The sequence below is a fragment of the Haliotis asinina genome, chromosome 5 (assembly GCF_037392515.1).
Source record: "Haliotis asinina isolate JCU_RB_2024 chromosome 5, JCU_Hal_asi_v2, whole genome shotgun sequence".
Classification (NCBI taxonomy): Eukaryota; Metazoa; Mollusca; class Gastropoda; order Lepetellida; family Haliotidae; genus Haliotis; species Haliotis asinina.
Window position 1 is genome coordinate 25,326,400 of NC_090284.1, and position 11,781 is coordinate 25,338,180.

The window sequence follows — 11,781 nt, forward strand, 5'->3', positions numbered from 1 at the left end:
GGTTCTGCATTATAGAGTATTCCTGTGATGTCACAGGTAGAAGCACTAGGAAGATGGTCACATCTACCATGCCTGTGAAACAGATAACATGCTGGACCTGTGCAAGTCTGGGTACAATGGCCCTCAGCAACCCATGCTTGCCACAAAAGGCGACTATGCTTGTTGGAAGAGACGACCAATGGGATCGGGTGGTCAGGTTCACTGACTTGGTTGACACATTGTTGATCACTGGATTGTCTGGTCCAAACTCGATTATTTACAGACCGCTGCTATATGGCTGGAATATTACTGAGTGTGGCATAAAACTAAACTCCCTCACTCACACATAAAAGACTCAACCATAAGGGCCCTTAGGGTCTTTGCAGGGCCGCGTAAAGTAACAGTGTAGCAAACAATATGTTTCAACAATTTCTTTAGAACCTTGAATGAATCATTGATGATATGGGTCTAGATTATCGAAGCTCTCTTAGTGCTAAGATAGTCGTAAGTTAATGTTAATGTATGGCTTTTATGACTATCTTAGCACCAAGAGAGCTTTGAAAATATAGGCCATGGACTGGTGGATGAAATGATGTTATGATAAAAAAACAACCAAGCGCTGAGGTGTGTTGTCAGTACAATGAATAATATTATGCATCCCTAAGAATGCAGTGAATTGTTTTCTGCATCCATTCTCAAATAATGGCTAGAACACAGACACTTCTCTGCCATCCATATATCCATCTTAAGATTTTCTCATTGCCATGTGGGAAAAAAATTTCGTTGTGAATTATTACATATGGGCTCTTTCTCGATATAATGTCACAGAAGTTACAGAAGAGTCAATAAATGTGTAACCATGGTAATATCAGTAACAACATCTGTTCCAATAATGACAGTAAGCACAGCATGAAAGAAAACCTTTATTTTTACGTATCATCAAACAGAAAGCTTGTACTAATATCCTCCTCAACAGCATCATGTCTTCTTGCAACGCCAGCATCACAAGGTGGTTGCTCTGCTGGGTCAGGTCTCGCCTTCCTGTTCCTTCTTTTCTTCCTCGTCTTTTCACTCTCTGGATGGGACAGCATGGCAGTGACATTGTCATGAAACCTACAACACAAATATCCTCATGAACAATAGGCCTGATTAAATACTTGCATAAGTCCCGATTACAAAATCTGACTGAACCTGCTCAATAACATTCAAAAATAGCACTAAAAAAATTGCAGAGCCAGGTTGGGTGGTTCTTTAACACCCCATTCAGCTGTATGACGTCAGTCTGGAAATAACTGAGTCTGGACCAGACAATCCAGTGATCAACAGCACGAGCATCGATCTACGGGATACGATGACAGGCCAACCAACTCAACGGTTGATCCTTCTGATCCTATTAGTCATCTCTTATGAGAAGCCTTGGCGGTGGGGTAGCCTGATGTTTAAAGCATTCGCTCATCATGACGAAGACCCCACATTGGCACAATATGAAAAGCCAATTTCTGGTGTTAGCCATGATATTACTAATAGGCATATAATCATACTCACTGATACGACAAGCATAGGTTCCTGAAGACCAATTCTAACCTGGATCTTCACAGGTTTGTAGACACAGGAATTAACAAGACAACATCAGGCATGAGAGTCGACATCTCCATAAGCAACATTCAAAGTATAAAGGAGATTTCATTGGGACCAGGGACTTTTATTTTTTACTCCCATATTGTCTGCCTCAAGTTCTGCTAGGTTTGATGTCACTAAACTATCTCCCAGTTTGCATGAGTGTTGTTTTATGCTTCTGTTAGCAATACTCCAGAAATATCACAGTAGGGGACACCAGAAATGGGCTTCATACATTTGCCCATATTCTGGCATGTGCTAATGAGTGTTTATAAAAAGTGGTATAAATCATATGCAACACGTGTCATGTGATAGTTAAAATGGTTTATGAATGCAATTCTTGATTACTGCACTTGTGACATGTACACACGGGTGTGACTGCTGGTACTTGTCTGAGCTAATTATATGACTTTCTACCAATCTTAATATTATTGTTTTGTCCCTTAACATTATTGAAGAGAGAATTCTTCTTCACAACCAACAACAAATACCAACATGAAAAGTACATGATATTTATCTCCTGGTTGCTGCACAATGCAGGAGAGATGTTTGAGACGGCCAACACCAACCTTTTAATTCTTGTCAAGTTTTCTTGCATCTTTGAATTGGCACAATCAGTAAGGAATTTTATATACTGAAGCAAAGAAAACGAATCTGTTTCATCAGATGGTTGCAAACAAAGAATGATCACACACCTTGGAATGGAAGGTTTATATTGTTTAACAACATAAGGTAAAATACACATTCCTTATCAACTTATAATTAGAAAATAAGTAAAATGCTCAAAACATTTTTGATCATACTGTTAATGGTAATAATGATTACTTTCTAAAGTTCTACATGACAACAGGAATAAAGGTTTTGCAAATGTAAGAGAAAAGCAGACCACACACCTCATGGGACACCATCAACCTGCGATCCTTGGACAGTGGAACTTCCAGAGAATGAGTACTTCTCACTGCCTGTGGAGAGAGGGTATGAGTGAATGAGTGGACTGTGCCATACCACAGGTGTATTTACAATATTTGAAATCAAGTCTTAGAAATCCAAACAAGCGGTTGACAGTATGAGCAACAAACCATTAAGGTTCCAACAGTACAACAAATCCCCATAACACAATTAACAGTGAGTTCCTAGAGAACAAGTACACATGGAATGTAAACAGAAACAATGGTAAACTGGATGGTAGAAGGAATGAACTAACTCTTGTTTTAAGACTCTCCCAGTAAGATGGGTTTCACTTACTGTTATTATCTTGCTCCGAGAGCCTCCCAGTAAGATCGGTTTAACTTGCAGTGATTATCTTATCCCCACAGCCTCTGAGTAGGATGGGTTTAACTTGCAGTGATTATCTTATCCCCAGAGCCTCCCAGTAGGATGGGTTTAACTTGCAGTGATTATCTTATCCCCACAGCCTCTGAGTAGGATGGGTTTAACTTGCAGTGATTATCTTATCCCGAGAGCCTCCCAGTAAGATCGGTTTAACTTGCAGTGATTATCTTATCCCCAGAGCCTCCCAGTAGGATGGGTTTAACTTGCAGTGATTATCTTATCCCCAGAGCCTCCCAGTAGGATAGGTTTAACTTGCAGTGATTATCTTATCCCCAGAGCCTCCCAGTAGGATAGGTTCAACGTACTGTTATTATCTTGCCCCGAGAGCCTTCCAGTAGGATGGATTTAACTTAACATGATTATCTTGCCCCGAGAGACCCCCAGTAGGATGGGTATAACTTACAGTGATTATCTTGCCCCGAGAGACTCCCAGTAGGATGGGTATAACTTGCAGTGATTATCTTGCCCCGAGAGACCCCCAGTAGGATGGGTATAACTTACAGTGATTATCTTGCCCCGAGAGACTCCCAGTAGGATGGGTATAACTTACAGTGATTATCTTGCCCCGAGAGACCCCCAGTAGGATGGGTATAACTTACAGTGATTATCTTGCCCCGAGAGACCCCCAGTAGGATGGGTATAACTTACAGTGATTATCTTGCCCCGAGAGACCCCCAGTAGGATGGGTATAACTTACAGTGATTATCTTGCCCCGAGAGACTCCCAGTAGGATGGGTATAACTTACAGTGATTATCTTGCCCCAAGAGACCCCCAGTAGGATGGGTATAACTTACAGTGATTATCTTGCCCCGAGAGCCTTCCAGTAGGATGGATTTAACTTAACATGATTATCTTGCCCCGAGAGACCCCCAGTAGGATGGGTATAACTTACAGTGATTATCTTGCCCCGAGAGACTCCCAGTAGGATGGGTATAACTTGCAGTGATTATCTTGCCCCGAGAGACCCCCAGTAGGATGGGTATAACTTACAGTGATTATCTTGCCCCGAGAGACTCCCAGTAGGATGGGTATAACTTACAGTGATTATCTTGCCCCGAGAGACCCCCAGTAGGATGGGTATAACTTACAGTGATTATCTTGCCCCGAGAGACCCCCAGTAGGATGGGTATAACTTACAGTGATTATCTTGCCCCGAGAGACTCCCAGTAGGATGGGTATAACTTACAGTGATTATCTTGCCCCGAGAGACCCCCAGTAGGATGGGTATAACTTACAGTGATTATCTTGCCCCGAGAGACTCCCAGTCGGATGGGTATAACTTACAGTGATTATCTTGCCCCGAGAGACTCCCAGTAGGATGGGTATAACTTACAGTGATTATCTTGCCCCGAGAGACCCCCAGTAGGATGGGTATAACTTACAGTGATTATCTTGCCCCGAGAGACTCCCAGTAGGATGGGTATAACTTACAGTGATTATCTTGCCCCGAGAGCCGATGGTGATGCCAGAGTTCCGGAAGCCAGAAGCAACTGCACAGGCATGCTGATGGAGAAAACATACACCACAGTGAGACATTCATGCAGTGCTGATGTTAATGAGATATTAACTGTTATTAATCAGTTATTGAGGCTGGTATTCCTTTGTATATCATTGCACAAAACAATGCATTTCACATGGTTCTGAAAACAGAATGTCAATATCTGCCAGTTTTACTGCCTGTTTTATTTAAGAGTGAGTGAGTGACTGAGTTTGGTTTTTACGCCGCTTTTAGCAATATTCCAGCGATATCACGGCGGGGGACACCAGAAAATGGGCCTCACACATTGTACTCATGTGGGGAATCGAACCTGGATCTTTGACGTGACGAGCGAACGCTTTAACCACAAGGCTACCCCACCGCCCCATTTTATTTAAGAAAAAACGTATCAGGATGATATGTACTTAAATCTTTACTTCATATTTTTATCATCAAATCTTTAAAGGGACACTATCATGCCACACTTCCCTAAAATTGAATACAGCAGTTCTCTCATTGATACTAACTGTTGGTCCCTGGCGAAGCTACCATATAGTTTGTTCCAAAATAGATGACATTTTAAGATTACAATATGAGTTTAAAAGGCTTGAATGAATTAATGAAACGTTGCATTAAGTCGACTCTTGTGCCCTCTACTGACCAAACTTTATTTCAAGTGAACCCGATAGAGTTAAGTTTCTTGGAACACACTATACAAATATCCTATAACCCAACTTGTCATCGAGGCCAGATTGGCAAACACCAACACCCCGCTGCGTCCAACAGTATTCAATGTATGGAGCAATCGTTCACTTACTATATACGGCAAGTGTTATCTGTTTTTTAAGCTGTTTACCTATAAGTTTCAATTATCAATTTCAGGCAAGTCAAAAGGGAAAATAAGTCTTTTATTGCATGAGCAGGAAGCTAAAGTGAGTGCATATGTACCTATATATATATATTAATGACCAAAATATCAAGCGTGACATTGTGCCTTTAACTTTCATAAACAGATCTTTCCCCATGCATCTGTCACTAAATACTTCACAGTTTGTTATCAAATCAAAGAAATCATCACAAAGCCTGGCTGTTTTCATGAGAAAGAAATTAGAATAACATATTTTTCAAGAAATCATTTCCTCATTAAATTTTCCTCTTTCCCAAACATCTCTCTCATGTCACTAGCATAATAAATCGTATCTTCGGCTTTGAAAGATGAACGTCATTATTCGCTCTGACTCACTGACTATCTCCCTGTCAGTTTGTGATATCCTGATTTACTGTAACAAGATCTCACCAGACTCTGGGCATCTGCCACTGACCGGCACTGGACATGGAGCACCATGGGTTCGAACTTGAACACAGCATCCCCATCAAGACACCTTAGGCTGCTCACCTGCACAGAACATGAGGTAGTATCCAGACAGCCTGCTGGTATACACAGCTTTAGTTCACTACCTGGTCCCCTTAAGGAACCATGGCACCTGTTGGAATATCTCTCCATTTGCCCAGCACTCATCCAAGAGAATGATTCAGTGATGTTGTCAAAGACATCTACCTCTTTGGTGATACAAATGGTATTGTTCAGAAATGCAGTGTTAGAAAGGCAAACATAGCTTTCAAAGCTATGTTCATATGTTTCTGACATGTTCAAAGTTACACAACTCTGATAAGAGACTTTGACAATGGGACCAGCTGTGCCTGTTATTCATGCACCCTTGGCAATGTGAACATATATGCCACTCCAAAAAACAGTGAGAACCAAAAGGTAATTAAACTATCCATAAAGAGCAGTTTCTGCTCACCTAATGAAGACTAGTAACTGTTTCAGTTAGAGCAAGTTATTTTCCTTGTCTTGAGATTAATGTCTATTATTATATTATATTAAACAATTTAATCATTCATGCTGTACTGGAAATCAATTAATTCATATTCATATCATCCATTATCTGCTATAAAACAAGTGAAAATTATGAGTACTAGACTTCGTAAAAAAGCTGCTACATATTTCTCATGTTTCTAGGGAAAAACATGCTAGAGCATGATGAGAGTGGCAGAAAGTATTCCTGAAATCTAAATAAAGTAAATAGGAGAAATGTATCACCACTTCTTCTGGTTGGACAACATCATGAGAGGTAAACAGCCATTTACAGCCCTTCTTCTTCACTCGGTTCCCTGTATCCTATGTCAGAAGAAAACAAAAATGTGATGATCATCCTGGCGATCTTACAATGTTAAAAATTATCAATACTATTTGGGTAATATAGGTATTCAGCAACCCATGTAAGACACAGTATAGCAGCGTAATGAATAATATTGATTAATATTAAGTTTACTTTGACTGCTTTCCAGAGAGATAGTAGTCTATGCAATACAGATGATATCGGTGTTGGACTAGTGGGCCTTTAGACGTCAAAATTGAGTGGATGTATCAGTTTCATGCTCTTTTTACATATATCATGTTTATTTGGTGTTTAGTTTCCATGACAATTTATATATGAAATAAAACCCATGCCATCAGGGGTGGTGGGGTAGCCTAGTGGTTAAAGCGTTCGCTCGTCATGCCGCAGACCTGGGTTCGATTCCCCATATGAGTACATTGTGTGAAGCCCATTTTCTGGTGTCCCCCGCCGTGATATTGCTGGAATATTGCTAAAAGCGGCGTAAAACTAAACTCACTCGCCCACTCACCCATGCCATCATTTGTTCAAACCCCAGTGAAGTTCTGAGTTGGAATGGGGCCATGCTTGTGCGCAAGTTGTGGTAAGAATCGGATGGTCAGACTCTCTGTCTTGGTTAATGCATGTCAATCATTTGTTTGTGTGGCACAGACTCTATTACTCATTTATATAGCTGGAAATAGATGGCGGAAGCTTAGGACAAGAAACAAACCTGTTCAAATATGAGTATTCTTCCTGAACACGAGCTGGTTGTGAAATAGTTGGACTGTTCATTTATCAACTTGACAAGATGAGCGATCGGGGCGTCGATAGATCCCTTCCTGCTCAAGTCTAATCCGTCAAAACAACTTTCTCTCTGTTTATCAAATGATTCTAAAGACATCATGCATCTTCGTAATCCACATGTCCACAGTTTTCGCTTGTCAGCCACGTACGGAAATAGAGTTACCTCCCTTGAATAACTCCCTGCAGCGTTCAGAACAGTGTTAAGAGCTTATCGTCTATCGGTGTCACCGAAAAAGGACCAGCGTCACAAACGAACCAGGACATTTTGTCAAAGCGGCGATATGAATTCCTTTTTTGTGGTTAGTTATAAACATATATTGATTCTGTGTTTAGTTTTAACTTTTGTGCATACAAGGACAGGTTTGCAGTAGAAATGTCCACAGACAATTGAAGTAAATGTCCCGAAGCTTTTAATGGGCAGCGTTTAATGGGCAGAATTTATACAGATATTTGACGCTGGAAAACATGTACCCTTACTAATATAGGTCCGTGTAGTGATTTCGTTCATGTATTATAAAAACATTTCCTGTATTTATTGTTAAGCTATTATGTTCATATCTTTGCGTAACAAGGTGTATGTCACAATGCAAGGGGGACGACTTCAGTAGCAGTGGAAGCATCAGACTGTCCGTCCATTGGACACCCTGCATCATACGCCGGGTGGTAGACACAACAACTTCCTCTACACACGAGAAGAGAAGGCCAAATAATTGCACTCACTCACTCACTCACTCACTCACTCACTCACTCACTCACTCACTCACTCACTCACTCACTCACTCACTCACTCACTCACTCACTCACTCACTCACTCACTCACTCACTCACTCACTCACTCACTCACTCACTCACTCACTCACTCACTCACTCACTCACTCACTCACTCACTCACTCACTCACTCACTCACTCACTCACTCACTCACTCACTCACTCAAAGCCGCGATTCCCTGAAAGTAAGCCTCAAGAAATCACGCGTTGTGAAAGCCGAAGAAGCTGGGAGTCGGTTGGTCATGGTAACTTCATCTTTGATTATCTTTACAGTTACTATTTTGATCTGGTCCACACTCGCTTGTTTTGGAGCAGAACTGGAATACTGTTGTCTGAGCATTAGACATTCACTCATGGCAGTGCTGAAAAATACTTTTAGCGTTATCGAGATTAGAAAGCTTATAATTTTGTCTGGATTCGGAATATCTCTAGTACCAGATCCAGCTTGTGAGAACCAGGAGTGTATATCTCTAGTACCAGATCCAGCTTGTGAGAGCCAGGAGTGTATATTACGAAAGACATCCGTAGATCAGGATTCCAACACAGCTCGCTTCACGTCAATTCTCAGATAGATTCACCACTCGTTATCAGTACCGCTTGCGCCTCGTGCATGAACACACAGCCTTCCGACATAAACACTGGCGACATCATTCTGAATCCGGGGAAGTATTTCAACAACAATAACCACAGGCACTGCCTATATACCGACTAGCACAAAATAAATACATAACTAATACATAATAACATAATACATAACTCGTGTTAATTGTTGTCTCCAATAATCTCATTTAAGAAATAGTAATGTTTCGGGTTTTATCCAAAATATTTCAGACGACTTGCTGTCCTGTGCTGTCTTGTGCTGTGCTGTCTTGTGCGATATAGCAGCCACAGACCATGGTACGTTACGCCGACAGAATTACCTAGGTCACCCAAGGTTATTAGCTGATTGTTCTTTGAAAACGTATTGTTAAAATGTCTGGAGCACTTAATTATGTATTTTACAATCTGCCAACTGTAAGACATAACATACAACATGGAAGAAATACGGTTAAGATGACGAAAAGTTTCAGTGATTATTTCCCGCGAAAATCATCTAGCCATCGTCTGCTAAGGTGAGCAGACGATAATTTCCCAACTGCGTGGATACCCCAAACGGGTGGTTGTTGGGGGTGCTCGGCTACTCTCCTTCTTGCCTACCTACGCGTTATGAATTTGTCGAGCGTAATATTAAATAAACCAAAACACAACAGCACATTTAGCCGGCTCGGGAAAGATGCCAGGCAGCAGATCGGAGGGAACTATTGTTTCGGGACAATTGGCTGTATTTGCGAATCAAAGTCCGCTTGGTCGGGAAATTAACACAGATATGAGAAAACGCATCTGCGGGTCTTGGCTGGGGTTAACACAAATGGATATATTGAAGGCACGATAACGAAAAAGCGTCAGCAAAATCGAAAGTAATTTATAAAAACTCGTCAAGAATAGGTCTGGACAGACAGAGGTACTACCCACCTCCACACCCGTTGCCTTGAAACTCAAAGCAAGGTGTAGCTGATGGATGTGGGGTGTAGGTGAGGTAAACTGGGATTTTACGTCGCGTTCAAAAAGATATAGATTATTGCGTTTATAAATAGAGACGCGGTGTAGTAGTCTAACTAGTGGGTAAAGCACTGGCCTACCATGCTGATGACCCGGGTTCGATTCCCCACATGGGTACAATGTGTGAAGCCCAATTTCTGGTGTCCCCCGCCTTGCTGGAATATTGCTAAAAGCGGCGTAAATCTCACTCAGTAACACTATAGAGAGGGGCGAGTCTCTGATTGTTGTCTGCCTAATTCACCTAACGTTATTACTACTGTCTTGGCATTAGGGTAGCCATCTCATTAAAGCGTCCTCTCCGATGGCCTGGGTTCGATTCCCCACACGTGATTTTGCTGGAATGTTGCTAAACCACAACTGCAGAAAGCAACACTCACTAGCGGCTACTATTCCTATAATGGCCGTATCAACCACGCTTATATCTCACAAGGATGTGCAAATCATATGAATACATGAATACGAATCTGAATATATGAATGTATGAATACATACACATATGAAAAGCAATAATGATATTTCACTCTCTCATAATTTTAATAACGATCTCCTCGTGAGTCAAAGCAAACTGACCCAAATGCCTCTAGTCATAACAGTTATTAAAGCAACTTGACAAGATAGCCTTATCTACAGATCAAACGCGGCAATCTTCTCAATTGACAACAAATAGCATCCCAGCTATTTTCCTGGTTGTGTATAGCGGTATTCCTGGTGGCACGGCGGTGAGTTGACCTGGAAAATGGCCTCCCCGAGTAGCTCAGGCGCTAGGGGCAGCGGAATGCTGAAACGTGTGGTGGGACGCCTCAAGGGAGGGGTATTCTGATTGGGACCACAATTTACCCAATACGAGTTCATTATAAGTTAAAGACACCTGCAGAGTGATACGTACACCATATAAAAAATATGGGATATTCCATTTTGCGAATAAGCCAATGCCAATGCATGCGACAAAAAGTAATATATGTCCATACAGATGAAACATTGCCAAAGGAATAGAATACATTGTCACATTTCCCTTAATTTCTCTTCATCATCTGTTTCCTCCTTGGCTTCATCATTTGTATTTTATCAGTCTTGTCAAAGCATACACTAGTATACACTGTAAATATGTCCCAGTAGTCCTTTTGATGTTAGGAATTTTAATTGGCCCTTTTTTCGCCCAAACCAACAAGCCATACATTTATACATTCATTTTCACACAAATTATTCATTTAAAACATTTCCTCTTAACCAGGTTTAAAGTTCCTATTATACCCTTTCCCGACGGAATAGTTAAATCTTGTCATTGAAAGAGAAATACACGTAGCTATTATTTCTTAATTCAAGAAATCAGCATCATTTCATATGGTGCAACGGCAATGAATATTAAGATAGAACCGGTATGAATGGTTTAGGTTGATGTTACTTGTTGATTGAACGAAAAAGACTAAAAATCAAAAAAGAAAAATATAATAAATATAATACGTTATCAAACCGATGGATAAACATCAAAAGAATGCTCCCTGATGATTGATATTGTACGGATATCCAATCAGTTAGAAAGCAGTTCTTCATGTAATGGTTAACACAAATCTAAAACCCCAAGGTATTTGTATGTATGGTATGCGTTTCTTTCTCTGAAATTACCCCTGAAGCATATGTGTGTGCAGGTAAAAACACTCTAACACTATTGCTGTACTATTTAAATAATGTATTTTAGTTTCTTTGTTGTGTAACGCCGCACTCAGCAATATTCCAGCTAGATATTGGTGGAGCAGATCATCCAGTGATTGACTTAATGAACGTCGATCTGATATGCGATAACATGTGTCAAGCAACTCCAGGAGCCTGACCATCTGATTCTGTTGGTCGCTTTTCACGATTGTCACTTACCGGATCGTCACGGGTAATTCTAACGTGTACCTTCACAGGTGGCATATATAGCTATACTACCTAAAATGAAAGTAGGAGTTTGTATTTAAAATCAGTTCTACGGCAACTTTCTCTAGCCTTTGTAATTATACACGAATATACCATACACGCAGATGTGTTAATATAACCCGGG

The 11,781-nt window shown here is 40.8% G+C and overlaps 1 protein-coding gene across 1 annotated transcript; it reads right to left on the reverse strand.

Annotated features, from left to right (window-relative positions):
* Positions 1-888: 888 nt before the first annotated feature.
* On the reverse strand, positions 889-7,557 carry LOC137283285 (tRNA wybutosine-synthesizing protein 3 homolog). The gene is made up of 7 exons (XM_067814735.1): positions 7,299-7,557; positions 6,511-6,588; positions 5,704-5,802; positions 4,361-4,432; positions 2,490-2,558; positions 2,166-2,230; positions 889-1,092 (listed from the first exon to the last, which is right to left on the reverse strand). The coding sequence occupies exons 1-7, from the start codon at positions 7,470-7,472 to the stop codon at positions 909-911; spliced, it is 741 nt and encodes a 246-aa protein (XP_067670836.1). The 5' UTR covers positions 7,473-7,557; the 3' UTR covers positions 889-908.
* Between the last annotated feature and the right edge of the window lie 4,224 nt (positions 7,558-11,781).